At 37.9% G+C, this 19,666-nt stretch overlaps 1 protein-coding gene across 7 annotated transcripts; it reads left to right on the top strand.

Annotated features, from left to right (window-relative positions):
- Positions 1–1,668: 1,668 nt before the first annotated feature.
- On the top strand, positions 1,669–19,446 carry GLYATL3 (glycine-N-acyltransferase like 3). 7 transcript variants are annotated; one of them, XM_089332369.1, is made up of 6 exons: positions 1,740–2,535; positions 6,792–6,883; positions 10,932–11,039; positions 12,382–12,508; positions 13,708–13,834; positions 18,191–19,408. In XM_089332369.1, the coding sequence occupies exons 2-6, from the start codon at positions 6,806–6,808 to the stop codon at positions 18,612–18,614; spliced, it is 864 nt and encodes a 287-aa protein (XP_089188495.1). In that variant the 5' UTR covers positions 1,740–2,535; positions 6,792–6,805; the 3' UTR covers positions 18,615–19,408. The 7 variants fall into 7 exon arrangements, with proteins under 7 accessions (XP_089188498.1, XP_089188497.1, XP_089188496.1 ...); XM_002714378.5 differs by having other exon boundaries at positions 2,449–2,535; positions 6,767–6,883; positions 18,191–19,409; XM_089332375.1 differs by having other exon boundaries at positions 2,490–2,535; positions 6,778–6,883; positions 18,191–19,410.
- Positions 19,447–19,666: the final 220 nt, after the last annotated feature.

Below are 19,666 nucleotides of genomic sequence, written 5' to 3'. Positions count from 1 at the left end.
GTAGTGCCCCCCATGTAAGTTCTCCTGTGCACTGGCCATGCTAAATACTCTTATGGGACCGCTCTTCTCTAGTAACCGAAAATGTAAATGCCAGAAAGTTTATATTCTAAGATACATTTTATGGAAGAGGGGAAAATGTAGCAATTGATACAGATAGTGTTTCAAATGAAATTTGGAACTATATATAAGCAAATTCAGTCAATTGTCCTGAGAAAACTAGCTAACCATACAGCATGAGCAGCTTCTTAATGCTAAATAGAGTCTAAGTAAAGAAAATTCCATAGAGTAATAGAAACAAAAAACTGAGTAAATAGTAGGTCTCAGTGTACCAAAAGCCTTATGTGCATGTAAATTAAAATTATAAAGAAAATAAAATATTGCATGAAACTTGGAACATTTTAAAATTAAAATTTTCAAAATAACTAAACCAAACCAAAGGCAGCATGGAGTAGAAAATACCCACAACATATATAAAATAAAGAAATCAAATCCCTGTTAGTGAAGAGTCCTAAGAATATCAGTAACAAATAGATTACCAACAGCAAAATGATTAATTCTCAAAAGAAAATTTATAAATGGCAAGTATTTGAAAAATGACCAACCTTATAATAATCACATACATCCCATTTAAAACAATGAAGTATTTTCACCTATCAGATTGACAAAGATTGGGGGGGTGGGGACCTAGAAGCCAATGTGGCATGGAAAGTAAAGCCACTGCCTGTGACAGTGGCATCTCATAGGTGCAAGTTCCTATGCTGGCTGCCCTACTTCTGATCCAGCTCCCTGCTGCTGGCATGGGAAAGCAGCAGAAGATGGCTCAAGTGTTTGGACCCTTGCCACACACACGGGAGAACCAGACGAAGCTCCTGGCTCTTAGCTTCAGTCTGCCCCAGCCCTTGCTATTGCAGCCATCTTGGGAGTGAACAGATGGAAGATCTCTCTCACTCACTGTGTGTGTACGTGTGTAACTCTCAAATAAATCTAAAAAAACTGGAAGAGAAAATTTCTGAATATATTGGAAAGTGGGTGCCTAGTAATCCTGAAGGAAGAGAAATACATGACAAGAGACTGCAGATATTCATGGCAGACCTTAGTGTAATGTCAGTCATCTAAAACTCTTTGTGTATGAGCCCTTTCATTTTCTCCTACCCTCTTATATGTTTAACAAACAGGCTTTGTTTAAATATGAGACACCTGCACTGGATCCTATAATTAAGGGATTTACTTTCTTTTGTTGGTTTGTATAGAATTTTTTTCATTCTCTGTTTACCGAAAATACCCAGTTGCAGCTGGCAAAATTAGTATTTGAATTGTTCAAGTTGGGTTAGTTTCTAAGCATAAGCCTTGTAAATCCTCTCATGTTTCATTCATTATCAAAAAATATTCAGCTTTGAGAAAGAGAAAGGAAAGAAGAAAAGCAAAAGCAGAGAGAAATTCAGATTTCTCAGTTGGGCTTTAACCTTTCTAACATGACTGAGCATTTTTTGTGTTCGGACTAGTTTTTCTTGTTAAGGGACTAGTGAATGTATTTCTTCTTTCCTAAGGCACCATGGAACCACTTTCTCTTAGCCTTGCTGTTCGCTGTCCTCATTACTATGGTCTCTGCTGTGAAGTGCTAGCATATTAAAGATTGGTTTGAAGTGGTGTTGTTAAGATTGAACAAAGAGAAAGATGATGAAGAGACAGTATTATTTGCATCCTGCCACTTTCCAGTACCAACTGCCATTGTATTACTTATCCCAGTGTCTTATCCAGTAAAGAATGTCCCAGTATTTCTGAAAGATCAAGATGACAAATAGTACCCTCCATTTGGCCACATTCAAATTGAAGTACACCGTATGTCATTGAGGCATTTGTATTGCTTTTATCCCAAGACAGACTTAGGTATTGTGTGCTGAGTTGCCCAAGTAAGCACTTAGATGGCCATTGAAATTACAGCCACTTAAGGGAAGTGAATAAATTCTGGATAAATTTTCATTTGAAACAATATGGTAGAGGAATTAAGATTCTCACAACTATTCTCAATTCCACAAATAACTGCTTTAAACATTAAACTCTTGGGAATTTCGTGCAGCAAAATCATTTTCTTCTGAACAGATTAAAATAACTCAAGAATCAGTACCTGTATCATGTTTCCTTCTCCTAACCCGCATTTGCCTGGTATTCCCATTCCTTTTTATTCTCTTCCATGAGATCCTGATGAATGGATAGCTTTTGTGTACAGAATACATACATCTCTAAATAAAGATCAGTATTCATTGACTTTTACACTATTAGCCCAAGTGTGATAGGAAGAGATGAAATGAAAACACTTGTGCTGTGTTTGGGTGATTTTCACCTAACTGATCTCATACGCGCCTCCCCTTACACAGGTGTGGGCACTTTTTTCTTTTCTCCCTCCCTCTTTTTCCCACTAAGGACTAATTAGGGAAGTAGCCTAGAAGTATAAATTTACCACTGATACTAAAGGAGCTATTGCACACTAGTACACAGCTTAAAGACCTCAGTTTCAGATTGTATACTCAACAACAGGTAAGTATTTTTTCTTTGGACTAATAAGTTACAAATTATTGGTATAATTTATAATTACAGGAAATAATGCAGAAATAGAGAAGTGAAATTCACTGCCTATAGAAAGAATTAATTGCATTCAAGTTCATAGAAAAAGATTATTTTATGTTGGTGTGGTTTTATTTTGTTTCTTTGTTTTAACATTTTAGACTGGCTTATTTTTTATTATTAAGTTTAAAGTTACAAAACAAAGATTGTGAGGTAGTAGTACAGCTTCCCACATACCCTTCCTCTAATTTTCCCTATTAATACCTCATATTAGTGTGTCACAATTAATGAACCACACCCAGCTTCCTCTGTTTTTTTTTTTTTTTATCTAAACTCCTTTTGTCCCTTCTACCCTTCCCAGCCTTAAGTAATCAGCATCCTATATTCAGATTTTCTTTTTAAGGAAAATAAGCATTACAAAATATTAAATTCTTTGCATTGTGATGGAGGCATAACCAGAGCAATGGAGAAGAGAATAATCTGAACAAAAAACCTATAGTATGAAAATAATTCCTAGCATTGATTGCAAATATTTACAAAAAATCTCTTATTTCTTAAAAAATACTCACTACTGCATTTTACATGACATATGCTACACCACAAAAACATCTTTTATTTGTTTATAAGAATTAAGTTTCTCAAGGGGAAAAATTGTACTTTCATTGTATTATTAATATTAATAAAATATTTTAGGTGCTTGCTCTGTGCTGATGAATACACAAATATCCCACAGAAACTTTAGTTTCTAAAACATATATTCCTTTTCCTTGACAAATACATTGGACACCAATTTGGTTAAAGGAGTTACAAACCTTTACCTCCCGATTCTGTAATACATATTATGGAGAATCTAATTGAGTGGTATGAATATGACATTATGATCTAGTAGCTTTCGGTTAATTATTATCATTATGACTTTCTAATATAATTTTTAAATGTTTAAAAGAAATCCCACTTCTCTGAGAATTTCTGCATTCTGTTTTGTGACATTGTAATAAATCTTTGAATTTTTAAAAATCTTTGTGTTAACACAGAGCACTTGACAAGTTTATGTTAATTTGTCCAATGTTGAGTGTTCATTATAATGTCCTCTCTGTGTGAACCCATGGGAGTGATGCCTCTGATTTTGTCACTCTGAGTAATTTGTTTGTGAGTTGCAAGCTCCTAAGCTAGGAAGGGAGATTGATGCCTGATCAAGGAGGGTTTGGACTGTAAGCAAGAGGAGAGCTGAACTTCAGAGAGTTTAAGTGAAAAGCAAGTAAAAGCCAAGGAAGAGCACAAGAATAATTTTATAGGCAAATTGTTTCATGTAACAAATCATGTTTGTTTCTCTCTACATGTTAGCTACTAGAAAGCTTGTAGTCAAAAACGAGATTTTCCCTCCTGCAAGCACAGTCAATTCTCATTGTTAGTGATATTTAGACTCAGTAAAGTCACCTCAGACACTGAATTAGCCAGTGTTTGAAACATTGCTCCTAGTGGAAATAGTTAGGTTCCAAAAGGCCTCTGGTTTCATCAGTCAATACATAACCCTGCTTTCTTTGTGTGTTTTGTACAAAGACACATTAGTTTATATATATATTGTTCATTCATTGTCACTGAACTCATGGTCAAGAGCAGTATAACTCATGCCCAACTTATCTAAAATATGTATTTTTTCTGTAAGGTACATCATTTTGGAATTAAAAGCACCTGAAAAGCTTTTAGCCACTAGGTTTGTGGGCCATTTTAAACAGAAAAATCATTGACCAAAAGAATGGAAGTGCAAGCAGGAGAGGATGAAAATTACACTTGTTTACAATACAAGAACTGAAACAAGAGAGCAGATTATACACTGTCAAACCTCAGCCAGAAGCATGTTTTGGGGGACTCCTGTGTTTTGCTGCTCTGCACACGTCTGCAAGTGACTGCAAAACACTGCAAGTACTGATCTGGGGTTACAAATTTTAGCAAGTAGGTGAATTCTCAAATATGGAATCTGTGATGTATAGTGCTGTATTCCGTGTGCTTTACATGATAGCCTCACTTTTGACTCCATATTTTATGCCTCTGCTTTTACCTTGCGATTTTAAGCTTAATTTTTTTTTGATACACTTTATTTATTTTCTTACATGATTTTGGAGCTTTTGGGAACAAACCAGGTAATAAATCAGTAAATCAGCAACAATGACTTGTAATTCCTACTCTTTGCATTAGTTACTTTGCAAAGTATTAGGACGTAAAAATCTTCTATACATAAAACCTAATAAAGAGATTCATGATCAACTGCTCTACAAAATAATTTCATTTTGAAATGGATTTAATATGAGCATTGAGTAAAAGTAAAATTGTATTTAGAGATTACCCAAATGGAAAAAAAACTTCTTATGTGTCTGGTGCTGCCCTTGTTCTCGGTATCTCCTGACTTCTGCAGAGAATACAAACACCTCAGTTGAACCGCTCAGTAAACTAGCTCCCACAAGGCTTGATTGTATGCTTCCCAGATCATATTCACATAATTGTCATGATGGTTTTGCTGCTATTTTTAGGTAGATCATAGTTGAACATTCTGAGTACCTTGTAGTCACCCAGAGATACCACATTGGGAGCTCAAATAGCTTTTTCTGTCTGGCAAGTTTATTCTCTACAACAATCCCAGAAGCATCAGGTTCTCATGTCTGGTTTAGTTAACTTCACCATCCTAGTGCTTGACTGCCCAGATTTAAGTGGCTAGCTCCACTACAATGACTGTATGGGAGCCTTTTTTTCTTTAAATCAGTCACATTTTTTTTTTTTTAAGATTTATTTACAATTTGAAGGGCAGGATTACAGAGGGGCAGAGGCAGAGAGAACGAGAGAGAGGTCTTTCATCCACTGGTTCACTCCCCAAATGGCCACAAAGGCCTGAGCTGGGCTGATCTGAAGCCAGAAGCCAGGAGCTTCTTCCAGGTCTCCCACATGGTTCAGGGCCACAAGCACTTGGGCCATCTTCTACTGCTTTCCTAGGTCATAGTAGAGAGCTGGATGGCAAGTGGAGCAGCCAAGACTTGAACCAGTTCCCATATGGGCTGCCAGCATTGCAAGCGGCAGCTTTACCTGCTACAGCAGAGCACAGGCCCCAAAATCAGTCAAATCTTGATTATTAGAGTGCTACGGGAAAGTTTTCTTGAGAAAAACACTCAGGGAAGGTAGAGCCCTACAATCTAGAAAATACAAGTGTATAGGAATAGGTGTGCCTGTATATATTATATTTATGCCTTTTTTTCTTAATTTTATGTGGAATAAGTCTGCCCATATCAGATTCTTGATCAGTCTAGGTATTTATCTAGAGACTGTTCCATGTAACCATGTGAATTTCCCAGGTTTGTCTCTAGTCTTCGCCTCACATTGTATTGTTACAAAAGTTTCCCTATTTAACCCCACAATTTTTACCCTGAGCTTCATATTAAACCATTCAATGTCTGTTTAGAATGTTCCTACTATGTGCCAGGCCCTGTAGCAGGTGCTGCGGACACAGTAGAACACAAAGCAGACATGATCCCTAGTTTCATGCAACTCACAGGCTACCTAAGACAGATTTCTGGGCCAGTGCCGAGGCTCACTTGGTTAATCCTCCGCCTGTGGCGCCAGCATCCCATATGGGCGCCGGTTTCTAGTCCCGATTGCTCCTCTTCCAGTCCGGCTCTCTGCTGTGGCCCGGGAGGGCAGTGGAGGATGGCCCAAGTGTTTGGGCTCCTGCACCCGCATGGGAGACCAGGAAGAAGCACCTGGCTCCTGGCTTCAGATCAGTGCAGCACAGGCCACAGCGGCCATTTGGGGAGTGAACCAACGGAAGGAAGACCTTTCTCTCTGTCTCTCTCTCTCACTGTCTATAACTCTACCTGTCAAATTAAAAAATAAAAAAGATTTCTAAGTCAAAGAAAGCACAAATAATTAAATGTAAAATTACAAGTGTTGTAAGTGCCCTGAAGAAAGAGTTGAGTACAATAATGGGTGTAATAAGAAAGACTTAACTCTAATCATTCTCTTATCTGTCCAGGATTAGGTCATTCACACTCTCCATTTCCATGTGTTCTCTCAGTTATTCACCGTAGGGCCTCTCCACTTCCCTTCCTTCCCTCTTCAGAGGAAGCAATGGCAGTCAGAATTATACCCAATGAAAACAGGATACTATTAAACTGAAATGCATGTGAACAGGCAAAAATTAAAAATGTTCACTTCCAAGTTTCTAATTAGGTGTGGAATTGCAGCAGCTCCAGAGAAGATGTTGGTGTTAAATTGTTCTACCAAATTGTTGATACTGGAGAAAATATTGAAGAGTCATTTTCCTGAATCACTCAAGGTACTAAAAACTTAAGAATAGTATTTAATTTCTTTATTGTATTAATCCATAACATAATGTTGGGCTTGTGGTTGTTTCTCATTTTTTCTGATAAGACTCTCTAGGGGCACTTGTTAAACATACAGCTTCCCAGCCCTTTCCTGCTAGAAATTAATTCAATTGAATTGTGGGTAAGGCCCAGGGAATTGTATATTTTACAGTCACACTACATGACTCCTGGACAAATGTAGATAATGCTGGGCTAGAATATTTCTAAAATAAATTCAAATTGTATGACTTTTTAAATGTCAAAGGGTATGAATTAAGGTACCCTCGAAGTTAAGAGGAAAACAATGATACTAAAGCTCATGGCGGGGAGAGGAGTTGTTTTTGAAAGTTTTATTTTTTTAAAGATTTTTATTTATTTTAAAAGTGTTACATAGAGAGTCACAAAGATCTTCCACCTGCTGGTTCACTACCTAGATGGCTTCAGTCACAGAGGCCCAAACGTTTGGGCTATCTTTCACTGCTTTTCCCAGGCCCTTAGCAGGGAGTTGGATCAGAAGTGGGGGAGCCAGGACTCCAATCAGTGCCCATATGGGATGTCAGTGTTGCAGGTTGTGGCTTTCCCACACACTGCAACACTGGCCCTGAGGTGGTTTTAGAAAATTATTTTAATTTATTTCAAGATCTTTATTTTTGAATTTTTTAAATGACCCTTGATTTAAAAGCCTCTATTTGTTCTAAACTTCTGAGTACTCACTGAAAACTCAGCACTACTATGGAAGTTGTCATTTGTCAAAGATTACAATAAATGTAAGATAGAACTATAATAAGCACTTGATAATGGGAAAGGAAGTACAGAGTGCAATGAAATTTCTCTTAAGGGCTGAATTTTCTAAGCAGAGATAGCCCCCTTGACAGTGCTTTTCAAATGTTAGTGGAATGCAAATCACCCAGGAGGAAAAATCATCAGAATTTTTGAAGAGAGAGACTATTTTTAACAGATACCTTGGGTAATCCTATTCATTAAAACTTGAACAAAAGTGACCTGAATGGGGTCATCTAGTGCACAGAACTATGGTGATTGAATCAGGCCATCTTGCATTACTGATTGTGCTTAAATGGTATGTGGTAGCAAAAATCTGAATAATAATATAGAGTGATGGGTCTGAAAAGTACTAAAAGGACCATCTGACCCAAATTTCCCAATTTGAAGATTGACACTGAGATAAATTAATAATTTAATGGAATAAGATATTAGGCTCCTTTGCTTTAATAACATGTCTAGCCAATTCTTCTGCCTGAAATACCTAAAAAAATTTCTTGTTAGCAGACACAGGGCCCCATTCACTTGGGGTGTCATCAAATGATCAGCCTCCAGCAGGAATTGCTCCAAGGAAAGCTGTTTTTCCTTGTGACAAGCAAAAGAGAGAGTGCAAAGAAATATTTCCCTAAAGAAACTGCCACACTGAGAAGCAGTTTGCCACAGCTTTTGTAGCAAGAGTTAGAGGAGTGTCTAGGACAATGAAAAAGGTCAAGAGAGAGGGCTCTCCCTCCCTGAGCAATATACATTTTCATGCATTGTGTGTTCAAAACTATGCCTCTTGCAATTGAAAACAAAAAAGCTCGAACCAGTAAACTGTTTCAGATTCACTGCCCATGATCTTGTGCTTAAGTCTAAATGGTATACTCTGGATTACAGTTTCACCAACCTTCACAGGGTGGTAAAAGGTGTTAGAGAATAAAAACATAATGAAAATATGATTTGTCCAGTCTTCCTCCAATCTGTGCAGTTTATGACTGTGTCTTGTAACCTTGGCTTAGTGTTTAAGTGATAAGATATTCCACATTTTTTTCACAAGCTCTAACTGCTGACCTGCCCAGGGTCTTTATTTCCTTCTAGCCACTCCCTCTTCTCATTCAATGTTTACCCTTTGAATAAATAGCTATTGGTAGAGTTCACTTGTTTCTTTGTTTATTTTTAACCAATGCCAAATCTTTCCATTGGTTCCAAATCTACAAAAATAGAGTTTTTTCTTTCAGAATTTAAATATTGAAAGTTTTTCCCAATTAACTTTCTGAACATTCCAGTCATATGTAGGCCACATTCTTGAATATGGATGTATAGTTTCCTCATATGAAAACATTTTGGTAAACATCACTCTGCCTATGTAAGATGAGCAACCACAGAATTTAATGATTAACAAAACAAACATGATCCTTCCAGATCACTTCAGTCTTTGGATTTGCACCAAGTGTGATCTATGTTACACATTAATATAAGCCAAACTCTACTTGGAAAGACACATGTTTGAGTGAGGTCACAGACTGGTAAAACAAGAACGTTATGTAATGTTTTAGACTAAGGAAAGTTGAGTAATTTAACTTAGTGATAAAGAAAGTGAAAAGTAGATTCCAATGCCCTTATAATTCAAAACATTTTTTCCATTTTTTTCATGGGACTCCAACACATACTAGAAAGTGCTCAATGAATTTTCACAAAGCGTATAAATACCTTTGTCTTCAGATGCCACTTCTCCCCACCTGCAACGCTCCTTTCTAATCACTGTTTCCCCACTCCCCAAAAACGATCAAAATCCTGACTTTCAAAAGCATAATTTAGTCTTGCCTGTTGTTGAATGAAGTATAAATCGGATCACACAAGAAGTGTCTGTTATTGTGTCTAGCTTCTTTTACTTAACTTCTTGTGTGTTTATGACATTCATAGTGAATCCGTGTAGTTGTAGTCTATTCCTTTTCATTGTAGTTTTGTTATCCATGGAATGAAAATACCACAATTTATTTATTCATCCCCCTGTTGGCGGGCATTTAAATTGTTTCCAGTTTTTGTTTATTATAAAAATGATGTGAGCATTGGCAAATAGCTCAGCCATCCTTATTAATACCATAACTTTTTTGAACTTTTGTAAGCATAAGCATATATATGACATATAAAAATTGTTTTGTAAGATGGACATTTTTCTTAGTGGGCCAATAAATTGTGAAATGCCACAGAATAAAATTCTAATGTTATCCCAATATTGTTCAGTCACCAAACATCAGAATCAGCTGTATTAAGCTTCGTAAATACAATAATGAATAAGGCAGAGCTTTGACACACAGAGAATGCTTGTAAAGCCTGCCCCAACAAATCTGGAATGCAAGTGTTTTTTTTTTGTTGTTTTTTTTTTTTTTTTTTTTTTTTTTTTTTTTGACAGGCAGAGTGGACAGTGAGAGAGAGAGACAGAGAGAAAGGTCTTCCTTTGCCGTTGGTTCACCCTCCAATGGCCGCCACGCTGCGGCCGGCGCACCGCGCTGATCCGATGGCAGGAGCCAGGTGCTTTTCCTGGTCTCCCATGGGGTGCAGGGCCCAAGTACTCGGGCCATCCTCCACTGCACTCCCTGGCCACAGCAGAGGGCTGGCCTGGAAGAGGGGCAACCGGGACAGAATCCGGCGCCCCGACCGGGACTAGAACCCGGTGTGCCGGCGCCGCTAGGCGGAGGATTAGCCTAGTGAGCCGCGGCGCCGGCCTGCAAGTGTTTATTTTTTAAATATGGGTTTATATCACCTGCCAATGACGTTTGATTTAGTTCAGAATTGGAGAAGTTATATCTCACAGGTTGTTTTCAGATAATATAGTCAACTTCAAAAGAGATGAGCATCCAAATTATCTATGGAACTTTTCTAAATATGTGTGAGCCTTAAATCTAAATTGAGATAGTCACTTCTGACTCATTCTACAAGTATTTATTGCCCACCTAGGTGTCAAGCACCCACTCAGAAAACCTATCAGTTTGGTACCTGTTGCTATTATACTGTAAGAACATAAATTTGGAGTTTCACAGATTTCTGTATATGTTTTTTAATCAGCTTCCATGTGCACTGTGTTAAAATAACAATAGAGAAATTTGTATGTATGTATATTGTGTGAGTGTGTGTGAATATATTTGCAGTTTCCCCTCTCTGCTATGATTGAATGGTAGAACAGGAAATGAAGAAGGGGAGATGCAATTGAAACAGCAGTTTTTGACTTGACAAACCAAACCCTAATGTTGTCTGGCTCAGGTTTTTGGAGCAGTGATGAATATAAATCGTGGGAATCCCTTTCAAAAGGAAGTGGTATTGGATTCATGGCCAGACTTCAAAGTTGTTATCACTCGGCGACAAAAACAGGTATAGTTTTGAAAGGAAATAAAAATAAATTGATATCATGGTGTGAGTAGTTAGCCTGGCAGTTTAAATGCTGGTTGGGATTCTCACGTCCTACATTGGAGGACCTGAGTTCCATGCCTGACTCCAGCTTCCTGCTAATACAAACCCTGGGAAGCAGCAGTGAAAGCTCAAGTGGTTGGGTTCATGTCACTCACAAGGAAAACTAGACTGAGTTCCTGGCTCCCAGGAACTTTTGCTTTGTCCTGGCCCTTGTGGACATCTGGAGTGTGAATCAGTGATTGTATCTCTGTCTGGTTCATTCTCTCTCTCTCTCTCTCTCTGATTCCCAAATAAATTAATAAAACAGTAAAAGAACTGGCATCAACTGGAAAGAAATGACTTGATATAGAGTATAGTATAACTATAGCCACATATGTTATATTAATATGCTACATATTTCACCATTAGTTTCTTAATTTGGCTTCATAGTGTCAGGGATATGAAAGGTCATTAGCCCAAACAATAAAGTATTTTCTTTCCAAATCTCTAGAAGCATAAAGCACACACACTGATTTGTAGATACTAGATTTTCCACTAGATGAATGATTCCTTGTGATTAGTGACTTTGGTCATGTTAATAAATAGGAAAGATTGAAAAGAAAACATCTACCTCATTCTTCTGGGACCGGAGGGAAGGTCAAGTGACCAAAGATGTACTGTCCTGACCACACTGAGAAGATTCTGAGAGTTCTGACTCTCAAAGGTGGATACATAAATGAAATCCTGTAAAATGTGAAATAAAACTCAGTATTGTAGAGTAGCAGATACAGCCTCCCCCTGTGACACCGGCATACCATATGAGTGCTGGTTTGAGTCCCAGCTACTCTGTTTCCAATCCAGCTCCCTGCTAATGGCCTGGGAAAGCAGCAGAAGATGGCCCAATTGTTTGGGCCTCTGCCACCCATGTGGGAGACTCAGATGAAGCTCCTGGCTCCTGGTTTCAGCCTGACCCAGCCCTAGCTGTTGGAATCATCTGGAGAGAGAACCAGCAGATGGAAGATCGATGGATCGATCTCTCTCTCTCTCTCTCTCTCAAATAAATAAATAAATAAATATTTTTAAAATGTGAAATATGTCTTAAAACCTTCCTAATCTCAGGAAAAAGGAGTCGAGCAAAAGTTTCAAAATATCTTCTTACCCTCACTACAACATTTTAGCCTAATGCCCACCTCCCTGTTGTTAGGTAGCTGATTTTGATCATGGAAAATTATATAGGCTTGTCCAACTAATAATATCAAATCTATTTAGAATTTGAGTTTTGCAGAGAATATGTTTGTTTTTCTGATTACATCTTCTGTCCTAGACTGAGATGGATAACCTTGACCATTATACTAATGCCTATGCTGTGTTCTACAAGGATATAAGGGCTTACCAACAGTTACTAGAAGAACATGATGTTATTAACTGGGACCAAGTTTTTCAAATACAAGGTGAGGTTATTATGTAGTCATGCTTTTCTCCTTTTTATCATGTATATAGTTATTTTATATATATGAGATATAAGTATATATATAGATATACACACATTCACAAACACATATACATACATTTTATGTTTTTACTATTTCTGTGTTGTAGTGTTACAAGAACGCCTTTGTTTAGCACTGCCTACTTTTTCTCATGTCTTTTGAGTTACTTAAATGTCATTTAGTGCTATAATATGGGATGCCAGTCATAGTGTCTGTGATTTTTAATGGCATTAACTAGAATGGCATTAACCTGCTTGTTTTCAGTGGCTTAATTTTATGAGGAAAGAGCCAAGTTTTAGATAAAATACTGTATTTACCATGCCTTCCGACTCCCGTGTTCAAGAAGTCTTAGGGCTCTGCTTAGAAGACATTCACCAAAGAGGAAGAAACAAGCCCCACTACATAAGGAAGGAAGAGGAGAAGCCTCTTCCTCAGTTTCTAGAGGACTCAGTCAGTCAGGAAATACTGAAAAGGATAGAGTAGATCGGATCTGGAAAGGTAAAGAAGAGTCCTGCTGGAAGCTCTATGAGAGCAGAGACCACACCATTTTCATGTACCAATGTGAAGCCGTGCCCAGCACAGAGCTTTATATACACAAGTACTGAATAAAGATTTATAGATAACATAGGATAGCTGTGATAAACAAGTGGGATCTGAGTGATTTAAGTTCAGGATAAGCCTCACTAGCACTGAGCTTACACCTCCGATGCTGCAACTTACATTTTGTCAACATACTAGAAGAGAATCTTTCAAATTGGTTTGCTATACCAGACAAGTCTACACTCTTACACTTCCACCTGTATGGTAAGTCACAGACTTTTATTAGAGTTATGAAACATGATCCATCACTTCAAAAGGCTTAAATTAATCTGAGTCAAAAAAATTAAAAAAAAAACTTCTACAATAAATTACAACTTCTCACCAGAAATTTCCAGAAAACGTCACGTGGGTGGCCAAAATGAGCATCATGATGGAAATTGGAAAGTTCTACAAAAGTTTGACAATAAGACAGGGAATATATGTAATAGTCTATATATAAAGTAGTTAGAATAACACAGGTGGCAAAAGTGTTATTAATGATACTCCATATAAAATATAACAAATTTTCCTTATGCTTTTTCAAATAAAATGTCTACATCTCTGTTTATGTCTTTATTCAGGGCTTCAGAATGAGTTATATGATGTTTCCAAAGCTGTTGCCAATTCGAAACAGTTGGATGTAAAACTAACTTCCTTTAAGGCTGTTCATTTTTCTCCTATTTCATCTCTGCCAGATACCCATTTTCTGTATGTAAATCAAGTTCTGCACTTGGGGCAAGACTTAGAGCTGTAGAAAGATAGATAGAAGTCATTTTGGACTTGGGTCATTGAGACTAAATTTGTGAGTGTTTGAATGTGTGTGTGTATGAGTGTGAAGCAATTGAGACAGAGTACCAATTGCTTTTCTCTTCCCTGTACTTAACTACTCAATTTCCTTAAAAACCAAATCAGTGTTTTTATCTATTATTAGGAATTAACTCAAAATACTTGTTATTTTTATAATATACATAGAAAAATCATTCTTTTGTGTCCTGATCTCCAAAAAAGTTTTACATAATTTCTATTGTCTGTGTTCAAAGTTGTTGTTTTTGTTGATGTCATGACACTGTATAATTTTGGTGAGCTTTCTAGAGACAAGCACAGAATGTATGAAACCTATTAGCCTTCTTATAAAACTTGGAAATGGCTAAATAGTATTATTTTTATTATTCCATCTGTTAAGAAGTAAGGTAATCACAGGAATAAATTAGGCAGCCAGGCAATAATCCTACGAAGTCTATTTCCAGAATTCAGTACTTCCAAATGGGTTATTTCTATCTGCATTCATTCTTCTATCATGTGTTAGAGTCCCTGTTTGTCATTTACTAACTGTCTTCTCTTCAGCTTAATCTTTCTGAGCCTAGTCTATTCTCAAAAATTAAATTAGAAGATCTTCTTTACTGTTTTGGGGGTAAGAAGCTGAAGTAAGTTACTTGAAAGGTACCCACTTCAGTAAATATTAGTTTTTTTCACCTCTGTGGTGAATTTTTAAGTAATTGTTAAGCAAAACAGACTAAACTTAAAGAAGAATGGGCATTCTAAGTCATAGAAAAGGAATTGGATTTTCTTTTTATTGTCTTTGCATTTCATAAATTTGAGAGAGAGGGAGTACTTCCATCTGCTAATCAATTCCCCCCCAAAATCTGCAACAGCCAGGGCTAGGCCACGGGCAAAGCTGGGAGCCAGGAAACTCAATCCCAAACTCCCATGTGAGTGGCAAAGACCTAACCGTGGAGCCATCACTCCCGCCTCCCAAGGTCTCCCTTGGCAAGAAGCTAAAATCAGAAGCCAGAGCCAGGCACTCCAATATGCAACATGGGCTTCTTTAACCCCTAGGTTTAATAGCTACTCCATATTGTTTTTAAATTATTAAAATTCTAAATTATGCAAAAATTGAGAGAATAATATAAAGAACCTCTCACCATTATTTGGTTAACCTGGTTTAGTTCATACTCTTATATACTTTGTTCCAACTTTTTGTATTGTCTTGAAGGAAATGTTCCAGATACTATCCTTAAATAGTTCAAGATGTGTCACTAAAAGTGATGTTTTCTTTTGAAAAAAAAAAAGAAAGCAAAAATTTAATATCACTCATATATCAAGGCTCCACCAGACCGCTCACTGGCTTTGTAATTCACTAGCTTGACTCATAAGACTCAGCAAATACAGTCATACTGATTGCTATGGTTGATTACAATGAAACCATGCAAAGCAAAATCAACACAAGGAAAAGATAGATGGATGAAGTCCAGAGAAATCTAGGCTGAAGCTTTCAAAAATCCTTTCCCTGTGGAGTCACATAGGATGTGCTTAATTCCTCAGCAATGAATTATGATAACATATGTGAAATACTGTCAGGGCTGGAGCTGTGGCGTAGCAGGTAAAGCCGCCGCTTACAGTGTTGGCATATCATGTAGGTGCCAGTTTGAGTCCTGGCTGCTCCACTTCCAATCCTGCTCTCTGCTATAGCCTGGGAAAGCAGTAGAAGATGGTCCAAGTCCTTGGGCCCCTGTACCCATGTGGGAGACCTGGAAGAAGCTCCTGACTCCTGGCTTCAGATTGGCGCAGCTCCTACCATTGTGGCCATCTGGGGAGTGAACCAGAAGATGGAAGACCTCTCTCTCTGCCTCTGCCTCTCTATAATTCTGCCTTTCAAACAAATATTTTTAAAAGGAAGGAAGGAAGGAAGGAAGGAAGGAAGGAAGGAAGGAAGGGAGGAAGGGAGGGAAGGAAGGAAAGGAGGGAGGGAGGGAGGGAGGGAGGAACTATCTACCAAGGAAGCTGATTAGACTCAGTGCCAAAGATCTTTATTGGAGGCATCCTCTGCCTAGCACAGTCCAAATTCCTAGAGTCCCAGAAAGAATTCAGGTGTTCAGAATAAACCACATAGTTTGAACAGTTTAATCACAGTAAGACCATCAGTTACTTATGTCAGTCCTGGGAATGGCAAGACACCACTCAGATCCCAGACACCACTCCAGATAGGCAATCTGGCCTTTCTAAGGATAATGGCCTCAAGCCCATTATGTTAACTCTTTAATGCATAACCCCTTAAAATTTTGTTGACAATATTTAGCATTCACATTTCCAAATTGTATTTTTAAAAGTGAATGAACATCCAAATAAAGTCCATACATTGGGATTGGTTAATATATCTGAAGTTTATTGTGGCATATAGGTTTCCCTTCAACTTTTTATTTCTTATATTACTTTTTTGTTGAAGATTTGTCCATTTGAAGGCCATTTGTCCTTTTGAATTTCCACTCACTGTCGTATCCTTGAGGTGTTATTTAATATTTTCCTCTTTCTCTAATCAGGCCTTTTAAAAAATTTTTTAATTTATTTTTAATTGACATAATAGTAGTACATATTTATGGGGCACAGTGTGCTATTTCAATACCATGTGTATAATGTGTAATGATAACATTCGGCAATTGATATAGCAATCTCATTTATCATTACTTTGTGAAGTCAAATTTTAACTTGAACCATTCTCTTCTGCAAAGGAAGTTAGACAATTTGGTTTTAATGTCTAAGCCATTGCTAAGTCATTACTCAATATCTAAGTCATTACTCAAATTTGTAGACTCTGTTTTGAATACCTTGCTCTCAGTTGCAAGATCAAAGTCTAATGCTACTATTCCTAAAACATTTTCTTGGCAGAGTTTTTGTTTGCAGCCACATTTATGCCTGAGGCTTCTTTGCCCTTGCTTTAAAGTTTGTTTTCAAAAACTGGATTGAAAATGCTATCAAACCAGTTATATTTGTTTTTACTCACGCTTCATGGAGAGCTGACTAGCCCAGTGCCAAAGCTGATAGTATGCCTGAAATGTGAGCTAACATCACACAGCCCCTAGAAAAAGAAAACATAAATTTATATTAATTTATATTTCATAAAAATTAAAGGAAAAAAATCAAAAACAATTATAGCAAGAGTGACATTACTAGTCTGTTACCAATAACTGAGGATGGTCTTGTGATACTGATAACTACAAGAAAGAAAACAAATTCTGAGGCATGATCAGCCTTAAGGGTTTTCAACTAAGTAATTTGTTTCAGTTCTTAGGAATTGCACCAATTCCTTTTTAAAAAAAATTTAACATCAGAGATTTTATACAGTAAATTAATAGAAACATATAACATTGGAGTAAGTAGATTGAAAGGCCTATAAATATGGACCAAATGAGGCTGGTGCAGCCTCCTCCTGTGGCTCCAGCATCTTTTATGGGCACCAGTTCATGTCCCGGCTGCTACTCTTCTGATCCAGCTCTTTGCTATGGCCTGGGAAAACAATAGAAGATGGCCCAAGAGCTTGGGCTCCTGTACCCACGTGGAAGTCCCAGATGAAGCTCCTGGCTCCTGGCTTCAGATCAACCCAGCTCCAGCCATTGTGGCCATTTGTGGAGTGAAGCAGCAGATGGAAGACCTTTCTCTCTCTCTCTCCCTCTCTCTGTCTGTAACTCCACCTTTCAAATAAATAAAGTCTAAAAAAAAAAAAAAAATCAGAGCGTTTTCTCTAGGCTAGATGTAGTAGCAAAGTAGAGAGAAATCAGTTGATTGTCTGAAGGTAGATATCTGCCTTAGTTAGGCATGGTGTCATGAGGCATTTGTCTTATTGGAGCATGATTTGATGCCCGTGATGGGCTCTAGCTTGGCTGCTTGTAATTGGATGAAATTCAGCTCTTTGTTATACTCCTGGTTATGTTTTGATTTGTTTACAAATAAAGTAAGTTGCAGTTGGTTGTATACCAGTATAGTGGACTTATAGTATGGAGGAAACCTTAAGCCTAACTTTCCAACTGAAACACATTCCTTAATCTATACTGAGGACAAAAACAAGTGGTCGTAAAATTAGAAGATTTAATTTGGTTTAAGTATCTTGTCTTATCCAAAATGAAACCCTGAAAGTTGCTTATAAGTGAGAAATGGTAGATTCCAACTCACTGAGTGTTGGACATTGTCCCAAGGATAGTGTCTCAGTTTGAATCAGTAAGAAGAGAGATTTATTTAAAGTCACATAATTCTGTGCTCATATTTCTTCTTGTGCCAATTTTTTTTTTCTAGAACGGGGTCTTCCCCACGACTAACCTACCTGAGTGTTGCTGATGCTGATCTACTCAACCAGACTTGGTCAAGGGGCGGCAATGAGCAGTGTCGCCGATACATTGCCAACCTCATCTCCTGCTTCCCCAGTGTGTGTGTACGTGATGACAAGGGAAAGCCAGTTTCCTGGGCTATCACAGATCAGTTTGCCACCATGTGCCATGGCTATACCCTGCCTGATCATCGTAGAAAAGGTTATAGCCGGCTGGTGGCCCTCACGCTAGCCAGGAAGTTGCAAAGCCGAGGATTCCCCTCTCAGGGAAATGTCCTGGATGACAACAAGGCATCTATAAGCCTCCTGAAGAGTGTCCATGCTGAGTTCTTGCCTTGTCGTTTTCATAGGCTTATTCTCACCCCAAAAGCTTTCTCCGGTCTAATTCAGTGAAACTCCAATAATTTTCTTACTTTACCTGAACATATGCACTCTCTTACATGGCAATGAGAGGTAATTAAACCAAAATAAGGAGAGAACCTTGGGTTGTTGAAAGGGGCATGGAAAAGACATACTCAGTTAGCCTGAGGAGCTTTGATTCTTCCCACCTCAGTTTTCCATGGTAAATAACAGCAAGGGTCAGCAGGAGCTGTCATTGACAACAGACAAATGATTATCCTCCTTTAGGATCCACTGTAGGAAAAAATTCCTGAAGTCAGAGGTTCTTAGCTCAGTTGCAGGAATGACTGCATGCGAATAAATGATTTAACAAAGGACTTTGTGGCTACTGCTTTATTGTTGAGTTTTAAGCTTCTGCTTCTCACAACTGTACCAGTTCCCTACTGCAGAAAAGCTACCCAGCTATGTGTCACCAGCCTCTGTTCCTACCACTTCTACATTAAGTTCCCTGTAAGTTGTCCTGTGTTTTCCCTCTTTGTTACTGGCTTTCCCTTTCTGCTTAGATTCTCAGCTGTGTTCTCCACTGGGAATGTTCAAATGCAGTCATTCGCACATTTTAGTATTTCACTGAGGCACATGGAGGGCAGGTTGCAACACAGATGAATAGATCCTCCACTGTAGTTCCTGATTCAGGTAAATATATAATAGACACAGGTTCCCACTTCTCAGTTGCCTTGGATATATGAAGAAGTAGGTATTATAGCTATAAACAAAAGTTAGCATAGTACTAAACCTTTCCTATAACCTTACTTCAGGACCCTGGTCTTACAGTCTGCTTTGTCATTTAAAAAAAATCACATTTAGCTGTGAAGATGCACAAACAAGTGTAGAAGTGTTTATGTATTATATCCCATTCATATTTTCTATATGCATGTGTAGATACTCTTAGGATCTAGATAGAGTAATAAACTTTTTTTTAAAGATTTATTTATTTATTTGAAAGGCAGAGTTAAAGAGGCAGAGAGAGAGGTCTTCCATCTGCTGGTTCACTCCCCAAATGACCACAACAGCCGGAGCTGCGCCCATCTGAAACCAGGAGCCAGGAG

Source organism: Oryctolagus cuniculus, chromosome 5 (assembly GCF_051225735.1).
Source record: "Oryctolagus cuniculus isolate XC-2025 breed Fujian yellow rabbit chromosome 5, ASM5122573v1, whole genome shotgun sequence".
Taxonomy (NCBI): Eukaryota; Metazoa; Chordata; class Mammalia; order Lagomorpha; family Leporidae; genus Oryctolagus; species Oryctolagus cuniculus.
The sequence above is the reverse complement of the archived record's forward strand: the minus strand, read 5'-3'. Positions and strand labels throughout refer to the sequence as shown.